The sequence below is a fragment of the Scomber scombrus genome, chromosome 14, assembly GCF_963691925.1.
Source record: "Scomber scombrus chromosome 14, fScoSco1.1, whole genome shotgun sequence".
Classification (NCBI taxonomy): domain Eukaryota; kingdom Metazoa; phylum Chordata; class Actinopteri; order Scombriformes; family Scombridae; genus Scomber; species Scomber scombrus.
In genome coordinates this window covers 24,047,465-24,074,006 of record NC_084983.1, presented here as the reverse complement: position 1 = coordinate 24,074,006, position 26,542 = coordinate 24,047,465, and the positions used below count along the sequence as shown (strand labels likewise).

General features: G+C 37.9%; 1 protein-coding gene across 1 annotated transcript in view; it reads right to left on the bottom strand.

The window, feature by feature from the left end:
- Positions 1 to 2,213: 2,213 nt before the first annotated feature.
- The window catches only part of LOC133993746 (gamma-aminobutyric acid receptor subunit beta-2-like), a 56,852-nt gene continuing 32,523 nt past the window's right edge, over positions 2,214 to 26,542 (bottom strand). The window contains exons 5-10 of the mRNA XM_062432793.1: positions 17,360 to 17,442; positions 8,271 to 8,408; positions 6,210 to 6,362; positions 3,613 to 3,857; positions 2,880 to 3,020; positions 2,214 to 2,588 (exon numbers count right to left, since the gene is read on the bottom strand). Coding sequence (XP_062288777.1) covers positions 2,214 to 2,588; positions 2,880 to 3,020; positions 3,613 to 3,857; positions 6,210 to 6,362; positions 8,271 to 8,408; positions 17,360 to 17,442 — 1,135 coding nt within the window. The remainder of the gene's footprint in view (positions 2,589 to 2,879; positions 3,021 to 3,612; positions 3,858 to 6,209; positions 6,363 to 8,270; positions 8,409 to 17,359; positions 17,443 to 26,542) is intronic.

Sequence of the window (26,542 nt, the reverse complement as noted above, 5' to 3'; positions counted from 1 at the left end):
ATAGTGTCAATTGCTGACATTTTATGGTTTTTGTGCTTTTTATGCATTCTGACTTTTCTGGGGACATAAAGAGTCCTTTAAGCTTTGCCATCTATGTTTTCCTTGAAGCACAAAATAATCAACATGGATAATAAAGTGCCTTTTCAGCTGCTGTTCACATTTTTTAAATCAGAATTGTAAATGTGTATCCACCAAAGTGAGACGAGAGAACTGAAAATTGAATTTAGTAGGTCATATTAACTCTATTATAAATGCTATACATTAGATATTTACACATACCGTAAAAACCGGAAATTAACATGCACCTTTGTTACGTAAAATCCAGAGAGAGGTTTGATCTCGATGTGGTTACAGGTCTGTAAAAGGACATCCACACTAAGAACGGTAACTATAACAATAACTATAAAGATAATGATGTGAACATCCACACTTATGAACTATAACGTCCTGTAAACAGTGGTGTCAAGCACACGCTGCGTGCTCCAGCTGTCGATGAAGATAATTAAAATAGGCTATTGATGACCTGTTACTGCTGTATGTTGTACAGAGGAATAAAAAGAAACCCAGAAGGGTTCACAGGCAGGTTCTGTTTCGGTATGTTGCTCACAAGTATTTTGGGACACTAGTTGCTGTGATGTTTCAGTATTTACAGACCAAATTGATCCAACCAACAGATGTTGAAGCGCAATGTGCAAAAGCGCACAGGCGATGAGCTTTTATTGTGCTGTGGCAGAGACAAACAGTATGAGCACATATCTGAATCCTAAAAGATTCACTAACTTTGTTGTTTTTCCACTGGATGGAACAGAGGATGATGCTTTGTTTGACTCTGGGATTGACACAGAGTCCGAGGACAGTGTGCTTGGTGAGCCTCAGTGAGCATACAGCAAAGTTACGGTGTTCTTTTAAGAGGTTTAATTGGAACTCAAAGCCTAGCCCAAACTGTTACGAGTTAATAGCCTACCTACCGGTCCAGTTCAGTTAAGAAAAATATTACTGGTAGTAGTTAGCCGGCTATTAACACAACACTGTTTCAGGTGTAATATGTGTGTTTTGATCGTGTTTCAAATAAAAGTAAATTTTAAAAGTTTTGGAATAACTTGTAAAAAAACATGTGTTTATAAATGAATAGCTACTGGTGCATTCAAATAAACCAGTCTTTAATAAAAAAGCACTTTTCCCAGCATGACACCCCCCAAAATGGACTGCGTCTTATACACTGGTGCAACTTATTTACCAGTCTTTACGGTAGTTACTTAAGATCTAAACTAATTTCCTCAGACACAGTCCTCTCCAAAGACATATACTGTGTATGTGTGCCTTCGGGTGATATTCAATAATAATAATAATTGTAACACTTTAGTAACTGAACACAATTATTTGATATTCTCTTCTTACATATTTCTCTTTCCCCCTTTCGTTCTTTTATCTATTCCATCAGTTTGAGACAGTGGATAAAACAAAATTCACATATATCCTTACATTAAGTCATCAGTCAGATCTTCAGTCAGCTTCTTGAGAAAACTGATTTATTGGAATTGGAAAGTTTTGGAATGATCTTAGTTCGTGATATTGATGCCACCTTATCACATGGTTTATGGATTGAGGAATGCTAAGCAATAAATTAGAAAATGTATAGTTAGTGTATAGTATATTTTAAGGTAGAAAAAGTTTGAATCTGAAATTTCTTTCACATTACATGGTATTGTGAAATGTGAAATGCAGGCCCTTATGATGTAAGTATGAAATTAATTCTATTAGCAATATATTTTGTTTCTTTGACATATCTTAGAAAACCCAGTTGACCTGAGGCTTCCTTCAGCACTTGTAAGCAGTCTCAGTGAAAGTCCATTTAAAACCAATATGTCAAGTTGTATAACTGATATGTTGGCAATGAATTATATGTACTGTAAATCTAATATAATAAAAACATTAAAAATATGCAAAGAAACACAATTCACAAAATGTGTAAAATTCTAAACAATGACTTGGGAACAGGCACCTTATATGTTTGTAATCTCTCTTCTATAAGGTTTTCACGTGTTAGCCAGCAAATGCGGTATTCCAAGATATGATGGATCCAGTCCTGAATATAATAATTCAGTCCAGTGTTACAAGATCACAAAAATGAAACAAACCAGATACAAACAAGAAATGAGCAACATATTTTGCTTTTTGTTCTTGCCCTCGCTGATGTCCCTTTTGTTTTTCTTTTAATTGACATAGTAAAGCCAGTAAACAATGTTGAAAAAGGAAAAAACAGTTGGGAACATCACCCTTGACCATTTGTCAATGGAGTTTACATCAGTCAAATCTGGGATGGTGATCTTTAGCTGTGATGCGCTCCTCCGTAGTCGGCTCCTCTTTTGAGTCATGTGCCGCTCCAACGTGTTCCGGCCAAAGTTGTGCCTGGCCAGCCCCGCTTTGCGGTACTGCAGAGTAGAGCTGTCGTATGTCAGCATGGTATTCCGTGGGTCATTCAGGCCCAAAGCCAGCTCTGTAACTCCCATGTCGTTCTTGATGTCCAGGGTACCCAACAATATGTTTTCATGTGCGTCCATCTGCCAAAGGGAAAGAGTCGAGTTTGTCTAGTGTACTGACATCAGGCAACAACATTTCCCTAACAATACACATTTTACTGACAAAAATGATATTTATAGTGATGGATATCATAGGAATATATTGGAATTGAGCTTGGAATTGCTGACCTGTCTATATGGTTTGATGAAGAATATAATAAATGCACAGTCCGTAAAAGCTAAAAAAATAAACCTGCTTTACATTCTTTTTAAAAACAAACAAAAGAACAATAATGATGACATACATGTACAGTAGCTGTTAAGCCAAGCTTGACATTTTCATACAGGTTTTTGCAGTACCTTATTCTTTTGGTCGCCAAGTCCAATTGATGCATCATCTACAAAGATTGGTTCCCACATAGAATCATGACCATCGAGATCCCTTTGTTTCATTCTTGCATACAGAGTATCATCTCTGCCAACTACATTCCCCACCAGCCACTGTAAGCACACAGAATGACCATGGTTACTTGAGCACATCAGCTTACCCATGTTATGGTGGCCATTTTGCATTTCTGCTGAACGTTTGGTTCAAGTCAGGTGGGAACACAAAATGGGAAAGTGAAGGCAACTCTATCCAGACAAAGAGCCACTGAGACCTCCTTACCCTCTATTTCAGCTGGCAAAATGTCTCATTTGGATTTCAAACAGGGATAGTACAAGCTTATTAGACTGCTTTTACTTGGCACAGTGAAGGCAGGAAACATTAGGTCAACCCTTCATTTCATGTGGTGACATTTCTTTTCTTTGATTATAATTATTCTGAGCTCCTTAGACAGCTTTATGAATAATTAAATTAGAATTTCATGGCATGGTAAAAAAAAATTTAACTACAAGAATCTAGAGCAAAGAAAGTACTTGAAACTACTTTCACTTGAAAATGTGAACATACAGTGGGAGCAAACCTCTATATATACTGAAATTTCTTTTAAATGAGTTTGATAGAAAATAATCTGAACCTGGGGAGAATCAGCCCTTTATAAATGCATAAAAAATTCCTACAAATTATTGAGGTAAACTTAGCTTGACCTACCTTGTTTGGATCCATCCTCATCTTTTCATTGTTGGCTGCAGCTATCTTCTCTGCTGCCCTTTTCTGACGCTGGGGGCCCCGTCCAAAGAAGATGTAGTTTACCAGTGCATACTCCAGCAGAGCCATGAAGACAAAGACGAAGCAGCCCATGAGGTACATGTCAATGGCCTTTACATATGGGATTTTGGGGAGGGTTTCTCTCAGGTGGGTGTTAATGGTAGTCATGGTGAGCACCGTGGTAATACCTGATAGAGAAAGACCATATTCAAATAATTAGACGTGGTAAGAATAAAAAACATTATAAGTAAAAGTAAGAAATAATTATTTCTTAATACTATCCTGACTATGTTTTGAGAAATGTTCTCAAAGTTGTTGAAGAATGGCATCTTAACTTTGTGTGTGACAGTTTTAATCCCTCTGACAGCAAGGTATCGTTGTGATCAACTTGATACCATGACTGTGCTTTATTAAGACTGTCAGGATCAATAAGACTGAGGGCCTTACCCCCATGACTTCAAACCATGCATTAAGAGATGAGCTAAAAGATGTGCACCTGAAGCAGTGCAGTAATTTGCAATTCAAATGTCAACCTTGGTCTTGTTCATTAGCAGACAACTCCTACTGAGGAAACTTCGAGACAGTTTCAAAGTCTTTGCCCGGCAAGCTATGGGGATAGATACTAGATTGACTGTGCATATCAATGTGTTGAGTTTGTGCTTATAATGAGTGACATGCTATCCCTTGCAGTAATTTGTAGACTTGTAGTAATATTTTTGTAGCGTAGCATAGGCTCTTGGATATTGTGTGCTTACAATTGTGTGTCTATGGTATTATCTTTATGCAGGAATTATAAATGGCATGAGAGGCCAAAATCTAAAGCTTAAATATGATTTGCCATGCATGATTAAATAATTGTGTTCTCAGCTCCTATAGCGCTCATGAAATCCTCCTACACGCACCTGTGTTTTCTACTTTGAAAGCACACACAGTGTGATTATTTAAGGCCATTTCTATTGAGAGTCTCAGTAAACAATTACTAAATTATTATACAGCTGTCACAAAGCCACCGCTCAAAATAGGATTCAGGCAATTTTCCCAAGCTGTTGCTGCAAGAGCTTAACAATAACAACAAAGGATTTCAGCAGCACAGTGGCCATGTGATTCAACCATTACAGGTCTATTTTAATGCTTTAAACCAGGTCAGAGAAAAGTAGTTCCTGAATCTGGTGTAGATTGGGGGGTGACCGAACATTTCCCAACTCTGTTGACCCGTCCCCATTATGGAGCATTACCTTTTTTCCCATTAAATCCCATGCATGCCTTCCCCCCGGATCACTAAATGCAGCTCAGTCTTCAATCAGCGAAATTGCCTTGTGGACTAAAGCGAGGGATGGGTAGAAGGATAGATGCAGCTGCATGGATGGAGTTTGGTGAAAAGAAGACAGGGAGCTTCTGATTAATACATAGTAAGCTAGAAGCGCAATCCAAACCTCACAGGCTACATGGGGTTTACATAATCAAGGGCAAAATGTGACTTCCAGAAAAGCAAGGCTCTCAAATCACAGTGGAAAAAAGTCAACGTGGTCATCCACCATAATATACTGTATCTCTGGGCTAAAGCAACTTTTGTTGTTCTGGGGTGAATATTGTATCCTCTTAACATGCTGAGTGAATGTAAGAGAAGTAAAACATACTGTATTTGAGGATCAGCACAGTGCTTTCTTTACTAGAGCTGTATGTTGATCATGTCTAAAATGAGTAAATGTCACAGACATAAACATTCAAGATACAACATTCTTAACATACTGTATCTCTCTGATGATGAATTTTGTAGACAGGGTTCTACCTAATTACTATATTTGCAGCTAAAACAATATATCCCCTATGAGACACAGGTCAAGCAGCTCTACCACAGACAGCATATTCAGAATATTCAGCATTTAGGTCTTGCAGCAGATTTTATTGGTTGACATAATGTCTTGTAAAATCCTTATAACTATGCTAGCGGCAATTTTGGTCTACTTGTGGTTGGGGAAATCTGTCAATCAGTTAACGACTTGGCCCAGATTGAAATACACTATTGGATACTATTGGACACTACTGGATTGTCGTGAAACATTTTACACTTTCATGATATTCAGATGATGAATACTACTGACTTCCATAACCCCCTGAAATTGTCCAACATGTTAGTTTATGATCAAATACCTGCAATGACTTTCCTATCAGCCTCAGCTGGACTTTGTAATTAGTGCTAATTAGCACATTTTAGCACACTAACATGCTAAACTAACACTGTAAACATGGTAAACATTCTACCTGCTAAACATATACATACTACCATTATCATTCTGATCAGCATGTGGCCTCAAACAGCCACTAGCATGGCTGTAGGCTCTTATGTTTTCCTTCCACTTGTGTCCATTTCAGCCTCCAAATGAATGATGTAATGATGTGAAATTGGAAAAAACATCATAGCTCTCCATTGAATTTCCCCTAGTTACTTTATTTCAGTGCCAGTGCAATCACCATTAAAAGGTCCATCCTTATTTTGACATGGCCTGCCTTTCTATCTGTATTAGTATCGCAGGCCTCACCTAGAGCCACTCTGGCAGCGGAAGCATCATAGTTGATCCAGAAGGAGACCCAGGAGAGAATGGTGATGAGGATAGAAGGCATGTATGTCTGCAGGATGAAGTACCCAATGTTTCTTTTTAGCTTAAAACTCAGGGAAAGACGAGGATAAGAACCTGCAGAGATGGGGCAGGGGAAGAAAAATAGCAAGCAGAAGCAGTATTAGGTGATGTATTTCCACAATATTTGCCACAGATAACAGGTTTCCAGAACATTATGTTTATGTTATTTGAGAGAGAGATTTGGAGCTTTCCCTTACAGTGCATATTTTGAAAATCCTCAGACCTCAGCACAAGTTCAGACAATTCCTCCTACCTCACAGGTTGATATTGTGATTATTATTGTCATTATTATGATTTTTTACAGCAATTCTGTAAATTCTGTTCAGTTTTATGATGAGAAGGCTCTCGAAGAAATTATATCAATTAATATTATATCTGTTAATCCTAATTATTGATTATTTATACATCTTCAAATTAATTAATACCACTCACACTGAAATATATTCAGTGAAGTAAGTTTTTATTTTTATTTTTGCTTATCTTTGCTCTACTTGAATGAAGCCCATAGCATAGTCTTGGTAAAGGCAAATCGTATCAGCACACATTTTTCTTTCCTTAGGGAATTGGCTGTATTTTGGTTGGGGTTGCGTAACTAAATTTCAACCTACATGCATTACATTCGAAAGTCATGCAGAAATAGAGGAGCAGCGAGGGAAGAGGATTAAATCTTTTAAATTAAAGCACCAACTATACACTAGGCTCAGCTCCTTTTAGTTAATGTCACCACTTAGATCCACAGTTTCAGTTAACTTCAGCATGAGCCACCTAGAGAATCACTGAATTATTTATTCATGGAGTGAGGAAGCAACCGAGGTAGAAAATATATGAATTATTCATAAAGGCACCAATGACATTGCCTATCCTTTGAGTGATACATGACACTTGTATTGGATAAACGCCCAGGCACTTGTGCTGATGTTTGCATCTCTGAGTGACCCCAGGGTTGATCCCTCCATTTCGCAATAGACAGCAAGTTAAAAGGGAATCCCCTGTCTTCCATATCTCATATATAAGGTAATATAATCAGGCATTGCAGGGACACACTTGGGTAGACTTACTTGCATGCTTCTTAATGGCACACACACACACACACACACACACACACACACACACACACACACACACACACACACACACACACACACACACACACACACACACACACACACACACACACAGGCATACACTGTGCATTCATCAGGAAGCATTGTGTTATTAATAGAGTTCAGAGGAATATGTAACCTCTGCGGACAGTTCATGCCCCTCATTGATGGAATCTCTACATTCTTAGTGTATTAGAGTTTTGTTCTCATCCAATACAGTAGCTACCTCAGAAACAGTATTCAGCAGAACCACTGTCCCGCTTACAGTTGCTTGCTGGCATGACAAATTCATGAATATGAAAATGCTACAGAGATGAATATTTCATTGTATCAGACAACATTCTTTTTTGTTTATTGCTGTTAAATAAATAATGGTGTCTTCTTTCTCTGGGGGCAGAACTTGATTCAAACGTTTGTATGTGTGTTCATACATTTGCATAAAATTGAGCATTTCTGGCAATAAGTGAATGCTATTTTCAAATCAATAAGTGCTGACTGATGAAATTAATCAATATTTGGTGACAATTTATATATATATGAAATCGATATTCATGATTTATGATATTTACAGTGCCCTCTTATTGATAGCATAATGATAGCAAAAGGTAATAAATTAAATGACTCTTTAAAATGGAAATAAAAGCAAAATAATGACAATGATGTTAGTATGTACAAACACTTAACATAACATTTATAAAGATAATTATTTCAGGGTTTTATATTTGATATAATTTATTTATATTTGAATGCATATCTGTGCTGGTGTTGGTGTTACTGTGTCCCATGAACCTTCAACTACCACAAGCCCAACTTGGTCACTTTTTATGATTGGCGTAATTCATGTTGCTCAGAGCATCACCTGTGGAGAAGACGACATTCTTGGAGATAAGCTTATGATCCACAATGGAGAACTGGGGCAGTTCAATCCTGTCAACGCCTGTCACAGCATTGTCTCCTCCTCGCCAGTAGAACTCGATGTCATCTGTTGTATAACCATCTGAGATGATAATGAAAATACAGAGCATGGGAATCAGTATTGAGGATTGTTAATTGTCATATGAGCAAGAGTACACACACACACACACACACACACACACACACACACACACACACACACACACACACGCACACACATTGGACACATGTTGGTTAGTGAATTTGGTACGCTGATTTTTTAAACCTTTATTCATGAGTACCCATAAAGTTAGGTTCATTCAGCTGCCCACTGCAACCACCACAGACTACAGTAAGCCACACAGCAGTTGGATGCCTTGTTCAAAAGGAACCTAACCATCCACCTTTGAGTTACTCTTGAGCAAGGCACATGCCTGTTAACTATAAATTATGAAATTAATTTAAACATACAGCATTTCACATAGTAGCTGAAGAGATCTCTTATATGAGTCACCTTTATTATGTCTTGTCCTATGTGCAACTAAATTATTAATACCTAGAGCGAGAATGATTAAATTAAGCTTGGCATCCATTTTCATCACTAAAACCCACTAACATTTGTAAAGGGACAGGAAACATGTCCATTAATATTAATCTGAACCAAAGCTACTCCTTCTTTTGCTCTCATTTTGGCCAAATCAGTAGAGACATGGACAGCAAAGCGGCCAGTGGGCAGAAGCAATAAATCATTGAGTAACATGGTACTCTAGTTATAGCTGAAGACAAGTGCTGTTCAAAAAGGCAAGAAGAAAAGTAGTACATTTTCATTAGACCATGAACCTTGGTTGTTGCATAATCCACAGTCTACTGTCTGTAGTTGTCATGTCTGCTGACTTCAGGGCATATGAGAGAGGAGAAGGATGAGGATGAAGAGATGAAGATAGACAGGAGACGGCCAGGGTTGGTGTACTACATGAACACAGTTACACTTGTAATTTACAATGTGTATATTTATATATTCATCATGTGAATCCATCTTCGTGCGTTGCAATGCCTCTTTCAATAGTGCTGAACTTTGGGTTTTCTTTATTTTTCTTTTTAAACCAAGAGAGACAACAATTAAAAAGCACAGCAAACCAGATCCTCTTCCATCTTTGCATCCTGACTAGATAAGTCAGGATGACTGACTAAGCTAGCAGAAAAGTTCTCAAAATAAACACAGATCATCACACCAAGTGTAAACTTGTTTAGCTGAGGTGGAGAAAGCACGGCATGCAATACACTTTGCAGCCTGAAAAAAATAGTGTAGTGTTACATCATGAAACAAAAAACAAAACAACATCACTCTTTATGTGCATACAAAGCATTACATTTGAGGTAACAGCAGGAAATGGATTAAACTACAACAGGGAATGTTTTCCATGATCTCAACATACAACATAATAACCATTTGTGATGGTTGCAACAATTATTAAGACTGCATGTTAGCTGCAGTGGGGATTTACACGCATGTTAGTTGAGCGATTACTGTTATATCATTTTGATTGCATGTGTGGAAGTTTACTCTCTTCTTTGTATAATAGTGTATAACCATCACTTTATTGCATTAATAATCATGGAGATTTAGGAGCAAGAAGGGAATTAAAATGTTTGATTTGCAATAGTATATTCAGTATGTGTGTGTGTGTGTGTGTGTGTGTGTGTGTGTGTGTGTGTGTGTGTGTGTGTGTGTGTGTGTGTGTGTGTGTGTGTGTGTGTGTGTGTGTGTGTGTGTGTGTGTGTGTGTGTGTGTGTGTGTGTGTGTGTGTGTGGTATGGCGGTGGTGATGGGGATGGACTGGATGATGAATGAAAGCCTGCTCAACAGAACAATTTAGAGGGAACACCCACACCATTTCAATGATGAGTTCATAAAATACAGACCTTCAACACCTCCTTTCATCTCTCCTCTCTTTTCCTTTGGTCTTCTTTCCTTTTTCTTCTTACCTACTCTTCTTCTTTAACTTGTTCTGTTTTTATCTCACTTTTTCTCATTTGATTAAGCTCTCCTCTCTTTCTCTCCTCTGAGTATTTTAATCAGTTACTTCTATGTCATAACTACCAGTATGTGTCCATCTATCTTTCAGTCTACCTTATTCCTCACTTTTCTCCCTCCCCCATACCCTGCTCTTCTTAATTAATACTTGTGTGACCTATTTAGTTGCTATGAATTATTAAAAAAGACTCTTCAGTGGCTGCTTTCAACACTCTCACATTCTGACATCTCTTGTTCCCCTTGATGAAAGTGGAGTTTTGTGCTGAATACATTAAAAAACTATACCTGCTTTTTCTCTCATAAAAATATTGTATGTCCATTTATGTACAGTATAATCTGGGTGGTCATAATCAATACAATCTCAAAATGAATTCTAAAAGCAATATTTAGTCAAAGGAGGGGTGGTAAAATGAGATTAATGTGGTCTCTTCACTCAGTTCCAGTAAAACATCTGGCTGCATTTTGAAACAACTGCAGACAGTTAAGTGCATCTGTACTAAGTGCAGAGTGTAAGGTAATTATATTAGTCAAGATTGAATGAAATAAAGGCAGGTCAGTTCAGGGGCAGACTTAAATAACTTAATTTTGGATACATTTCTTAGGCGATAAAACCACTGCTGACTAACCTCCTCTACTTGAGTTGCAAAGTTTGACTTAGAGTCAATACGGATTGTCTGCATAGAATTATTTTCCATTTGATTGGTAATCCTTTGATATTTCCTCTTGTGCCACTACCAGAGCCAAATTCCCACTTTTCCACAGGAAAAGGTGGTTGCCATTATATTTCCAACAATGCTTCTCCCTAGAGGATGGACTCTTTGTACACTCTGTGAGCTTTCCTTCAGCACTCCACACCACATCAAAATGCCACATTTTCATATTATATCTCAGCATCTACTGGGAAGACTGTGATGCAAACCATAGCTTTATCTAAGTAGTTATTTTAACCCAAATTATGATATTTCCCTAAACCTAACCTACCCATTTTTTGTGTGTCCAAATGTAACCAAACTTTACCATACCATTATCAAATTACATATATTAATAATATAATATTTATATTCTGCCTTTGCATTCATACTGAAATTATTATTTTGCAGTGCATAGCTAGATTATCTTAATAACATTCTGGATAAAAATGAACTGAAAGAAGAGAAAGACAGTGATAAAAAACAATATATATAAAAAAAGAAAATGATCTGCAATATGTCACAGACAAGAGAGTTAGCCTAGAGTCTATCTATTAACTATGAAACGATGAAATGAGAAGAGAGGACATCATGTCCTTAATTTCACAGTGGTATGAGATGCAAAGTCATCCTTTTAGTAAAAAGAAAAAAAATAGTTTGGGTATGACTATATATATTTTATACTCTAGCACAAAGGCTTCTGTCATGGTTTCCAAAGTCTGGGAATGTTGGCAGGCCAAAAAAAAGAAAAGAAAAAAAAAGAAAGAAAGAAATTGCTCACGATAACATCAGAGGAGATAACCATACAATACTAAAGCTATTTAACTGGGACTCTGGCATATCTCCCTGACCAAATCTGACTTCAGGCCTTTTTATCAAGCTCATGAAATAATGTCTCAGTTGATTTGTTTTAATAGGAAAAGGGGGATTTTGGAGGGTGATAAAACACTGGCTTTGATATGGCTCTGGGCAAAACATGGAATCAGGAAAAACTTTTTTTTTTTTTTACTACTTAATGATGTGAAACATTATATACCTGTAATAAAACTTAAATATAGAGCACAATTTCTATTATAAACAGTCCTGTCATTATGGCATTGACATTGCTCAAGTCCTTTTATATCATTGTATTCAAACGTTTTACGCATACAGTGTTTACAAACTTCAGAGAACAGCACTTTAAAATCAAAAGATGTTACAACCCCCTTAAATTATTCACCATGAAAAGTAATATTGGGGAAAAATATTGTGTCACACACACACACACACACACAAGGACCATTCAAATCAATCCGCCTGAACAACTGCCTTCTTCTCGCTCTCCCCTGTGAGCTGAGAAGGCTATTCCACTCTTAAATATGTCTCAGATTAATTTTTGATTCTATGTAGTTCAAAGCGACTTTAATGTTATGCCTGGTGTCCAATTAAAAATGTCTGCAAACTTTTGCAATACACAACAAGCTGCAGCTGACTGCATGCCTGGACAGGGACCGAACATCTAAAGATAAGATAAATAAATAAGCCATGCAGGCCCAAGTGTAGAAACCATTCACACCCCAGAGAATGTGTGCAGCTTCTAAAAATGGGTTGTGATGGGCAGAGATAGCAATACAGAAAGAGTGGAAGTGGCTATGTCCATATGATGTGGATCGCTGGTGCAGAAAATATAACTATTACTTGGTAGACATGCTGTAATGAAATGATAGTTTCATCACGACCACACAGCAACTGCGTGAAATAACAGTTTTTTTTCACTCTCTTCTCAGTGAATACAGAAATAACAAGGATGTGTCTGTTTGTCATTGCGTGCATGTGTAAGGATGTGAATGTATCAGTGCAGTTGTACCCTGCAACTTTCCGTCAATCTGTGTTTGATTATCTGTCAGCACTTTTTTAACCAGTTGCACTTATGGTAAATTCACCATTATGCTGTCTCCTGAAGAGCCATCTGCAGTCGTACATATGCTTAAGGTAAAGCAGCCAATCAAGAAGTCAAAGGTGCGTAGTATTCAGTGTAACGGATGAGTGACCATACACTAGGTATGATTTATTGAAAAGGTGCACAGCTGCTGTTGTGAAGGCAATGTTACATATTTTACTAGAATCAGCTTCCAGTGAAGGTGCAGCAGCATATACAGTGCTATACGGTACTGTATAGTGTAACAGTGACCCAGAACATCAAGAGTTTAACCCTTTTAAATAATGGATGAAATGGGTTTCCTTGCTCTGATGTAAAATCTTTGTGGCCTATTACACTAGTTTGAGTCCTGGATTACGCATGCATTACAGAGATGCTGAGCAAGTAGCAACAAAACAAATGCAGGATGACAGGGTTTAGCTTGAAAGATTATAAACCAAATCCCCATCTGTTATTGCTGAACATGAGGTTGTGATAGTGTTATATTAAAGCCAGAGGTCCAAGGTAAGTTTACCTCACACATAATAGAAATACAGTAAGTCAGCTACTGCAGTGTATGTTTGTTATGAAGTCCTTGGAGCACTAACAACGTTAAAGATAACAGCAGAATCTGAGGAACAAGGAAATATTTTCTGTGCCTTCTATATATCATATCATTCATATATATATCATTCATGTATTCCACAAAAATCTGTTAAAGGGGTTACATTTACTGCTGCTGCTTTTGTTGTTGTCCTGCCTGTGATTTTGTGATTTGAGTGGAGATCATCTGCTCATCTGCATCATTTTATTCAAAAAGTGACAGAACTGTGTAAATGTGTGTATGGTAACTTGATAATGATAATAGGTGAATGAACTTGCTTTTGGAAATGAAAACAACACAGTGCTCATAAGCATGCTGATACAGCAACCACTGTGCTGAAACAGGGTGTTATTATGTGATAAGATGTTGGTAATTAAACCAGGGTCAGCAATTTAACTTTTGCCTAAAATAACAGTCAGCATGAAGGCATGAAGGCATGAATGCCTGATTCATAATCGAAAGTTTCTGTATGTTGTATTTAACCTGTCAAAGCTATTTAAATCACAGACATCATTTACTGGCTCAATACCAAGAATATAAGGAGATGTCGGAGCATTCAAAGTCACTGGAAACAAGCCATGGTTCCAAGATGGAAAAAAAGCAGAGAATGAAATTCTAACCTTGGCAAATGTGTGAAAAAAACAAAAGATGGGAAGACAAACAGAAGCACAAGCCGAGACTAGGATAGTGAGAAACAGACACACTCAGGGGTTTAGACAAGAGACAGAGCACAGCTGCATAAAAAAAACAACAACGACAAAAAAAAAGAAAAACAGCCAGACAACCCAATGAATGGCATCATTGAAGGCAATGCTAGATCACAGTCTAAACCAGCAGAGATCCCCTACATACCGCTGTTCCTTCATCTCCCATGGCTCAGATGAAACAAAAGAGGAAGCTTGCATGTTTTGGTTTCACATTTTTATCTATCTGGCACATCGCATTTTCAAGTGCTTGTAAAGTACACACATGTACACACACATCAACACCTAGATGTGTGTGTTGATATGTGCATGTATACACACACACAGCCACACACACACACAGCCATAGTCACTAACAGTTACTACTCCAAAGCCAGTGTGTTTTAACATAGTGGGGAAAAGCCTGTCTCCAAATTAAAAGAGAAGGATATGTGCTTGGTGTACTGTTGACTGAGACACACTCATTTTGTAAACAGCCAATGTCCCTCAGTCCCCCTCTCTTGCCTATCATCATTCCCTGAATTATGTTGAAACAAGTAGTTAAATGGACACTGCACAATAGGAGGTAACACTGGCAGTTTGAAGTGCTACACCATCTGACCAAAGGTATACCAAGTTCCAAATTAAGGCATTTTTGCTTGTTGGTACTTTTGGCAAGAATAACACTAGATGACAAGCGAGCAGTCTTATGTACAGTAATATCAGAATGAAGGTCATCCTCTGCAGTGTGAGCACAATGCTGCTTTAATACCTAATTTCTCCCCTGAATGTGAGGAATCAGAACATGAGGCCCAAGAGTTTCTTCCCCTTTTTTTTTTGATGACCAGTTTTTCTAAGCAGCAGAGCAGTTGGTTCAGATTAATAGAAGGGAAAAACTATGTTAACACATAACAATAATTGATTTAGGATGTCTGAGATTGTGAGAAATCTAAGATGGTACTGTTTCTCTTTTTACTTCATTAGCACATGAATGCACCATGAGTCATCTTTATGGTTTTCATTTTTCAAGTAAATTGTTGTACTGCACTCCTATGAATGGAACCCAATGAAAGGTAGAAACATACATTTGACTATTTATATCCTTTTGGTGTGCTACATATGTTCCAGTAATGTAAATAATAGTGTTAGTGTTTTGTCAGGGCAAAATATGTAGAAAAAAACAGCTACAATTTTCTCAAAGGCCCCAGGATAGAAATGATGCTGAACAATCAGAAAGACTGAAAACATAGAAATATTTGCATCAAACATATTATTTGTGCTTTGACAAATATCCTGTTTGGATTTGGGAAAAATTCAAGTGAAGCTATCTGTAATCCAGGAAATCCTGTCTCTGTGCATAATGCTTGCATCCCTCCTCAAACAGAAAGGGTTGGAGGGTGTTCAAACCTCTCGGTAAATCAAAGAAAATCATTATCACTGGACGTCTCTCCATATACTGTAGGAAAAAAGATCCTCCGTGGGACAAAAATATTAACATATTAACATTTTCTTTAGAGGCTTGATAACCATCCTGTCACGAGTACTTACTGTGAGCAGATCATTAGGGACAGTGGTACCTTAAGTTCACTAGGAAATGGCTCATGAGTGGGATAGCCTCTGGTACTTGCCAGCATCTTACCCGAAACACTCTAACTTTTGCACAAAGCATTCCTAAATCCGTGCTAATAAGTGGCAGTGACAGACAGATTTGGTAGGGGAAAAGGGCAGTGATACCAGTTTGAATTTGATAAGGAGCTGTGATGCCAACTGTACTGACATTAGTAAAGAAGAAGATGATGCTGAGTGAAGTCACTTTGTCAAACCTGTTGGTTTGCACCTACTGATTCCCTTTAATTATGTTTGATTCCCTCCATATCAGTGTTCTTTCCATGCTCAGGGTTTTCTTTTTAAAGTTTTTTTGGATATTTCTGGCTACCAGCCTAACAACTTATACCTTGAGTCCAGATGGTCCCAAATTATTCATAAGAATTATTATAAGATGTGTTTTAATCCACCATTTAATATGAACAAACATTTTTCATGGTTAATTGTCATTTCATGCAATCTGTAATGCAGTTGGAGAGCCTTATGTCAACATCATTCACCAGACAGATATATTTTGTAAAGTGGCTAAGCCATACAGTTGTGATGTCTTACTCTCCAAATTCACACAAAAGAGAGAGAAAATCACTAGATAATATGATCATGGAGGCACTGGGATCATTGCAACTCTGTGATGACAGAGCTGAACTGATGTTAAATTATCAAAGTTTATGATATCAGTGATGTGAACATTTCCAATGAAGGTATTGTTACTATAAGCATCGTGTTAAGTATCAGGCCTTTGCAAAATCTCAAGATCAAATCTTTTGTATTGTGCCTTCTCAAGTCAAAAAAACTTTGCTCTTCATGTTCTATGTCCCTCTGTGCAACAGTGTCAGCTGTAGGCCTTCAACTTCAGTTACACAATTACAAATTGGAGGTGCCACAGCACCCACAGGACACTATTTGTGATGTGCTGGCCATGAATTGCTATCATTTAAAACTAAGCTACTGCTGTGAGCTTTGGACAGCATTAGCAATAGCGCCACTTTATCACTTCAGCACCATGGACAGCACACAGAGCACATAGTAATGCACAGCACTAGTTGGAAGCATTCATTGGCTATGACAAGTTGCCCATTTGATGAGGGCTATTTGGGTGTTAATCATGGATTGTTCAGAGCAAATGGTATGAGACAAAGAGCAGACCAAAAGGAACAACTTTTTGGGCAATAAAAAAAACCCAACATTTATCTGAATTGGTTCAATATACTATCTTATTCTCTCCGGAAGAGCAAATGGAGCTGAGGATATATTAAGGAAAGGAACAGGGGTTTCAACTTTTACCAAGGGGCATACTGGAAAATCGGATGGGAGGGATTATGCTGAAAATATTAAAATTCTGAGTAAATCCATGTACAACAGTAAAGCACAAATTCTTGCAACCAAGTACAGGCCCAGTTAGACAAAATTCCTGACAGCTTACTGAACAAATCTGTGGTTATGCCAGTCAATGATGGTACAGACTGAAAGCGGTGACACAAGAAAGCATATTAATAAACAACAGCAAAGAATGATTAATGAATAATGGAAATATTTACTCACAACTCTCTATCTCTAGTGTGCAGTTTTGCTCATCCAGTGGATACCTTCTCAGGTCCATCATACAAGCAGCAGTGGTAGTGATCCTGAAAAGACACGACAATGATATATCATGTTCCATTTAATGCCATTTTGGTACAAACTGATAGAAAACAAATTTGATATCTGTTGTTTTCAGAATAACATTAAATTCAACATCTTGTCTTATAAGCAGATACAGACAAATTGAATTACACTGACTGATAATGCAGAGCATGTAAGTGATCAGATCTTAGCCAACACTGAATTGCATTTATGAGAGCAGTTTTCTGCATTACATTTATTTAAGACAAACCCTAAAGAGTAATCTATCACCAAACAGAAAAGCTGTGTTTTGCTGCCCTCCCTGGTGGTGTTCCCTTGAGGGATAAGTAATTTGTGACAGCTGTCCCAAATCTACCTTATACAGTACATATACTCACCACCTATCCCCATCTACTATGAGCCCTGTATTGGCCCTTGATTGTGAATTCAATTTTACAAATGTTTGTGGAAAAATATTAGAACAATTTACCTTTATTCATCAAATATTTTATAATCTTATATCATTTTATAATCACATATCACATTTATTCAAGAATAACAATGAGTATTTACTATCCATGTAACCATGAGTTACCAAACAAGGGTTAAAATCCTCAAAATCTCTACAGGAGCCCTTGGGGGTTTGGGGTGATGGTGATGTAAGTGGGAATTCCATTGGGGATTACAGGCCCAAAGCTAATCCTTATGTCCCAGTTTTAGCATTGTTTGGATAATCCTGTGAGTCCTCTGTTAGACCCTACCTGAGATGTGAGTCACTGCGGAGATCAAACACTGTGGGACAGTGGTGACAGCAATTGGCCAATAGTACAGTAGCAGTGTTTGTACTCTGACTGCTGCATGTCATACCCTCGTGAAATATGTGGGATTAAAGGAAGTGTATTACATCTCGATGACTGAAGACTTTTCAAGTCAAAATAATTGCTTGAATTAAATGCTACTTGCTTTTATTATAATACTGCTATTACCATTAACAGTACTACAGAAGAAGGAAGAAGCAGCAGCAACAGATGAAATCACATCTTTTTAAAATGTAGTCTTAAAAATAGCTTTTACAACAAAATTACAACAAATATGTCAGATAAATATAAGAGATCACAACATAAGTATGTCCCTTCACTGTCATCTCTCCAAAATCACAAAGCTTTATTTAAGTGTGGGATTTTCATGGTCTTTTTTTTGTGAGTGTAACTTTTTTTGTACCCATCCCTCCCTCCTGGATGATTTGACTGGCAGTGCTTTGCTTTGTGAACACTGTTGTTGAGAGTGAAAAGTTGTGTGAATGAATAACAACAATAAAAGAGAGGGATGGGAGGTTTTCCCATGTGTGTCTCAAATTAGAATCAAAGCGCTTGTCATGTTTCTTTTATTTAATATATATATCATTGATTTTCAACATGCACATACACATAAACATAAAAAACAAACAAAAAAACAAACAAAAATCTTAATAGCACCTAAATCAAGAATCACAACCATGTAACAACATTATCTACACATGCTATATGTTACTAGTATAGCACAAAAAAGATATCTGCTGCATTACAGCATTAGGACACCAGAATTCAGAGAAAGAGGACAGGAAAGGAGATACATTCATAAAAAGAGAAGAAAAAGGGAATTTAAATTTAAGGATAGGATTCACTTTTAAAGTTAAACCACCCCTCTGTACTAAGTCTAAAATCAAATGAATTAATATTGGTAGCCAGATTTTTAAGAAATACATAATGTTCCCCTTTAAAGTAGCAGAGAGGCTTTCCATCACTAAAACCTTGTATAATTCTCTGTACCACTGTGTTACCATTGGGGGTTTGTCTTTAGCTTGTCATGTATCAAATCCTTAAACCCTAAAGTGTCACTTCAGAGGAAAGAGTATATGAGGTGCCGCCACAACTTCACAAGAAAATATAAAATGATTTATGGTGAAGTGTTGATCTTTAAGCTAATACATGTATCTCTCCTCTGCATCTGAAGACACTGGTGAAGTCTAAGGAGATTAGCGTTCAGAGAAGATATGATGCATCCTACACATAAATAAGTCCAGCAATGTTCCTCTCTAAACATTTGTGACGGCCTCATGGCCTCTAACCTAAATTCTGATTGGTTATTTGGGATCTGGGAAGTGGCTCATCATGAGAGATGGTCAACACCTGGATTGGTGTGAATGCTCCTTTATAAATAGAGCTCTGAGCATTTACTCTCTCTCTCTCCTGTTTGAGTTGCTGGGTTTGTTTGAGCTTTGGTTATTTATATTCTTGTTTCATCTTACATTTACACACACACACACACACACACACACACACACACACACACACACACACACACACACACACACACACACACACACACACACACACACACACACACACACACACACACACACACACACACACACACACACACACACACACACACACACACACACACACACACACACACACAATTCAATACATTTATGTTTTCTAGTTTAAAGTCATGTGTGGTCTCCATCTTTTGTCCTACTGTACCTCTGAGCCAGGTTGTGACACATTGCATAAATTAAGGGAGTTTTTGGGAAGTGGCTCTTCATGAGAGATGGTCAACACCTGGATTGGTGTGAATGCTCTTTTATAAATAGAGTTCTGAGCATTTACTCTCTCTCTCTCCTGTTTGAGTTGCTGGGTTTGTTTGAGCTCTGGTTATTTATATTCTTGTTTCATCTTACATTTATACACATTCACACATACACCCATACATTACAAACCTTACTGATGAACTGACATACATAGTTACTTTAGTTTAATTCAATACATTTATGTTTTCTAGTTTAAAGTCATGTGTGGTCTCCATCTTTTGTCCTACCTCTGAGCCAGGTTGTGACACATTGCATAAATTAAGGGAGTTTTTGTAATTGCGCATAACATAGGGCCACTGGAATAGACTTCAAACACACTGTATCTCGTGCCAACATTGTTAATTAACAATAAGTCTCAAAGTTATCATTCATATAACAAGTATCATCTAAAGAAGGTACTTAAAATGACAAATGTAAATCATACTACCCTGTAGCAGGCTGAAGTGGGATCTAGCCTTGATGTCAAGCTCCTAAGGTGCCACAAATCAACACTACCTGACACTATTGAGCATGTTGAGAAAAAAGAGATCAATAAGTCTGTAGATTATTATCATCATTTCAACTCTGGTGGCCTCAAGAGTGAGTGTATAGACAGATACAAGAGTTTCAGGCAAGAGGGACAGTGGAGCATAAAGCTGACACCTGAGGCTTAAATGTTTTGCTTTTCCTCTGGAAGAATACAATTTTGACATAAATGCATGTCACCACAGAGGCTAGGATAAACTCAAAGTTGATATAATCAGTGATGAGATGGAACTAGATTATATATTTAGTTCTTTAGCATGAAAAAAAGTGCTGATTTTTCTTTTTCTTTAACATGTATTTATCTCTATTGTTATTTTTCTACTAGTGAGAAAAACATGTATATAATCAAAATGCCAAACTCATTGATATAAAGTATTTCAGCATCATGCACATTTTTTGACACTGAGCTTGTCTTTATTTCTTAAGAGTTGGTTCAAAAATATAACTGTGACTTTTTGACAAGGACTAACCGTAACACCGCATCTTGTATAATTCTACTTGAAATCGTACTCTAGCTTGCATACATACATGGATTGTGTGAAATGAAATGCAAATGAAACAAAACAGTTTAAAGCTGGTTTATTTACAGATTGCTCATAAACCGAGACTATACTATTTAATAACAAATAACTAGTTTGGGGAAATGATTCATTAACAGGTGCAAACAGCCTTCTGTTGTACTTATCCCTATCATGTTTTGTGTATAAATGTCAGCATAACATTTACCCTTCCAATCACTATCAAAAGAAAAAACAAGGATGGATAGTAAGGGATAATAACAGCAACGAACCATGAGTCAATAGATAAGGTTATGTTGTCCATCAGACTTTATGAAGGGAACATAAGGACGAGGCTGTGAGTAATAGGCTACCATTCTTTCCCTGGCTCTGGTCTTGTGTGAGAACTTGACTCCCACTGAGGGAGTCTCCACAGAGCAGCACAGCATGGTGGGTAATCGTCTAGGCACACCTGACAACATAGATAAATTTGTGCCAAAGAAGAAGCTCATCTTGAGTCCAATCCTCTGTGTTACACAGCAGAGATAATCACCCTGTGTGTCTCTGTGCCTCTCTTTCTTTATTTTGCTCTCTACTCTCTTTGCTCCTTTTCTCACTCTTCCATTATTCAGACCAACAGTCACTGCAATGGCAATCTTTTTGCTTTGTATAATCTTTGTATTTCTACAATCCGAGCCATGCAAGATTCATGCAATTGCATGCTGAACAGCAGCACAAAACGTTGTATGTGATCCAATTTGACAGCAAGCTTCTGAAATAATGATAATACGTTCACAAACCTGCTATGGTCATTGTTTTTCATATTTGTTCATGTGTCTTTTAGAGAGGCATCCCATTCTGTCAATAAATCATCATAGTATGTCCAACCAACCACACTCACCACAGGCACCATATGGTGGACAGGTGGGCCCATCCCTACCCAGTTCAAAACAGTCTTTATGGCATACTCAATAATTTTGAGGTCATCCCAAAACCAATAAAAATAAAAATGTAATTAAAAATAAAAGGAAAACAAAGAGATTTGTTATTTTGCAGTGCTTGAAGGATTGTTTCAAGGACTAACAAAACTATACTATCATATCCCCCTCAAGGGCAAGGATAGCACTGGTCCCTATTAGCCTCCTCCACAAATACGACCAGACATAACAAGACAAGTTTCACAAAAAGTAAAGAATGATCAAAATCCTATTGGATTGTGTGTCTCCTAACCAAAGTGTGATGAAACAAGTTTGGTGGAGATCATAAATTGGACAATAATATCTAAAATAGCAGGAAAAACTTTCTCAATTTCAAAGAACTTATGTTTACATTCAGTGCAAAGCATATATCTTCAAAACTCACAACCTTTCTCCTTCCCACAGTCACACTGGTTTCTTTTTAACCAAACATTGACTATGATCCAGAGCATTGGTTCAATATATTTTACTGACACACTGCCTATTTGTTCTGTTAACATATGATTATGGCTCTCAAAAAGTCCTAACAAGAGAGGGCAGCAAGGCAAAAGAGACCACAGGAGTGAAATGATGAAAAGAGAACAGATGAGAGAAAATGAAAGGACAGAGGATGTCAGGTGAGACATAAAGGGGGGCTATCATAACAGCACATTTTAATAGCAATAAAGAAATTCAAAGGAAGGAGTTCTGGCATTCTGTTTCATATTACAAACCTCAGGGGTTTCCACCCCCCAGAGTGAGATGGGAAGGTTGTTTGAGAGTAAGAGGTTTAGATGGATTCTCCTTTTCTTTCTCTTGTCCCCAGTCTTTGTCAGCGTTTATTTCTCTCTGATGGATTTGCTGCTGGTGATGGGGCTGTGGCTTCCAAGTGTTTAACCAAGGAGTAAATTGCCGGTTACTTTCTGGCAACTTTCTGATCTCTGTGTCAAGATGGAGTCAGTGGTGTAGAACCAAGAGCAAGAGCCTCTGGCAGAGTCTTTGAAAAGACTGTGGGAAAGGTAAAGGTTATGCATGTTTGTGTGTGGTTTTGCGTGTGCACTTGTGCTTTTGTGCGTGTTTGTTATGTTGCTGTCATTCTGTGGATGTGTGTGCATCTGTAAGTGCCTGTTTGTGTTTGTAGCTATCTAGCTCTTCATTTACCCTCACATAGTTCCCTGCTTGTCCCCAAATGATGCACAACAGCTTTTCTTGCTCAGTCTTAATACAGCCCTTGGTTGCTTGGATACTGCCTGAGGACATTGCCAACCACACCAACTGAGCTCCATATGTTGCATCACCTGCAGTGACCCTCCATATTTATCAGACTGAGCTTGAAGCTTCTGTACCTGGATGGATGAAACTTGTGAGGTCAAATCAGGGCCAAGTAGCCTTAAGGGTTGCCAGCAGTCATTGGGATTCAGGCCAAGTAAATGTGTGGACTGTTTGTCACACACTCGGGATCCATCCATATTTTGAACAAATACAGATGAGAGAAGGTCTCACACTTTTATTTATTTTTTTACGTAATGTTTTGACCCAATAATAATCTTCCTCAGTTCCTTCCTTTTTGTTAATTTTAACTTTTTTTCTTTTACCAAGTAAGTGAGTTTTCTGGTGAACCTGTTTCTTAATAATTTTCAACGACTGCTGAATGACAGCTTTGATAACAGGCCAAAACAAGACCCACTGGTGATAGAAAGGAACTAAATACATTTTCATCAGTTAATTATATAGTTAATGCTGCCCTTAAGATCAAGAAAAACAAGATTACTGTAGGTCAAAAACTATATAGCTGGGCCATGTATGGCCAATGTGTGAAATTGTGGCCACTTTGTTACAGGGACAGTCAGTGGTAATGTCTATAATATTAATTTCTAGATCTAAAATTCTCTTTTGCAATTTTCTGTAGTGGTCGCAGTAATATGTGCAGATAAAGTGGACTTAAGTAGCATATCACATGACAGTGTTAAGAATTGTTTGAGTAAAAAACATTTAAAAAGCTATAAATGCAATACCTTCCACTCATATGTTGGGATCAGGATTTATTTTAATTTGAATTATAACTACTGTAACTATGTGAATTACCTATCTGTTAACTCTGTATGCTTTTTCATCTGTTTCACTCACTTTTTACTCCATTGAGTGTTTTGTCAGAATGAAGGTTTTTTGGGGTGCTTTAAATGTACGCTCTTCCTCTATGTGCCTTTTTTATGCCACTTTCCCAATTGATACAGTATGTGGTGGAAACTGTAAAGGAAAGTGTTGACTGCATATTCGGTGCCAATTCAGGAGGCTTATCCCTAACCAGTTACAGTCAAATCAAGTGCCCCTGCAGAGCAGCCACCCCACACTTAACTGATATAACAGCTATATGAGTCTCATATTTTATCTGCAAGACTGCTGTTCATTGTTTGTGATGTAAAAACATCACAAAGCTTGTGTCCTAGTATTAGTTCAATACAGTCTCTTCTGCTGGCTGATGACAACGCTGTCAGCTTATAAGTCATTCACACTGGACAGTGGAGGAGATGATAGAGAGGCTGGTATATGTCTGTTTAAACAGGAGACATTGCTGTATTTAACAGAGAGTGTCAGAGCTCGGAGTAGGAAACACAGTGTCTCTGCATCGCACTGCTGTCCTCTGCTTCCATCTTCCTGGACTGATTCACTTTGAAAGAGCAACGGCCAATGGGGAAACTTCTGCACTTGTCAGGGCTGACCCATGATGTTACTTCATCACTTACTCAAACACTTACTCATGGACAACTGTTACAAGTTACAGTTGCAAGTCCATCTTGGCCAGTAAAAGTGACAATTTGGGTCAATATGTACAAGTCTTAGGGGGACAAATGATTGGGGAGAGTGTGGGTCTGGGTTTGAATGTATTTTTTGAATTTATAAAAGGGGCATGTTCAAATTCAAATTGGGGTGTGAAGTTACTTTTCAAGTAGCCAGATACGTAACTCTAAATCATTCAATTTGTCTCAGTAACTGCTGGATTTCCAACTAGGCAACTGCTACTGACATGTTCAGTATCAACTTAAACTTTTTTCTGTTACAAACAGGCCAAAAAAATCAGTTAATGCAGCCTTAAGTGACATTTTGAATGCAAGACCTGTACTTTGAATGGAATGTTGTTTTATATAGTGGCATTGCCACTTCTTTTGTAAATGATCTGCATTACATCTCTTCAGTTTCCTGCAGAGTTCTACCATTTCCATTTAGAGACACAAAATGTGCTGTGCTAGAGCCACATTACTTGACCCCATGACTATGGACTTCCAGCACATCACCTGCCCAGCTTCTGCATCAGTGGATGAACAAGTGGCATTCTACGACACATTTCTGAGTGGTGTCTTTGATCTTCATGCCCTTATCAAGACATGTTAGGTCATTTTTTCATGCTTTGCTCCCTGGTTCGGCCATGATCTGTGTAAAATAAAAACAGATGGATGTGACATTTCAGATGCTCTGGACTCATTGTCCATAAACTGGCCTTCCATGAACATCAAAAGACTTACACAAACTCCCTTAAAGATGCATTGTCACAGTTCTAGTCCTAACTTAATTGATAACAATCCTGACAACCCTAAGCATCTTTTTGCCACCATAAACCATCTCCTGAAGTCACAATCATCTTCCCCAGTTGAGTGGAGCGACTTTTTCAGAGCCAAAGTCAATCCGCCCCCTCCTCAACAAGCCCACCCAGAAGTTCATGCCAGCTACAAGATCTATCTCCAAGTTGGAGAATATGGTTGCTTCTAAGATTCAGGACCACCCTAAATACAACTAACTATTTAAAAAAAATTCAGTCAGGTTTTTGTTCATCATACAGCACTGAAACAGCTCTGATCAGGATTGTGAATGACCTGTTGATGACAGCTGATGCTCTCTGTTAACTGTGGTAGGGCCAACTTTTGACATCAAATAGGAATGAGAGTTGTTCATCTTGTAGAGGCCTGTGTGTGCATGGCACAAGGGAAGAGGGAGATATGCTGTGCTGCTACAAGAAGAGCCACTGACTGAGATTACATTGAGCAACATGCATGGGAATAAATCAAAATATAATAGATGTGTGTGTATTTCTCCCTTTCCCTTGAATGGTCTGAAATACTTGCTCCTTCACAGTGCTGCTGTTGTGGTGTGTTGCTCTATCTTGTATGTATCTGTCAGTGTCCTCTTTGTACACTGTGACATTATCATTTATGAATGTGTTTTTTACTGTGTGAAGCAATGAACATGTGGTGTGAGAGTGTGTGAAAACTGTAAATTGCGTGATTCTCACAGTCATGTGTGAGAGTTGGCAGCCCTGCCTGTGGTGTTCTGCAAGTATTGGTTCCTGGCCCTATCCAGTTTAACCTCTCCAAGCTCCCCCTTGCATGTGTCAACAGACATGAGATGTCTTTTCATTGCTATGCTAATGATACCCCGCTGTACATCAAAAATGCCCAAAGCTTTTCTGTTGCTATGTCATGCCTCAGCACCTTGGTACTCCACACCACATTCAGTCATC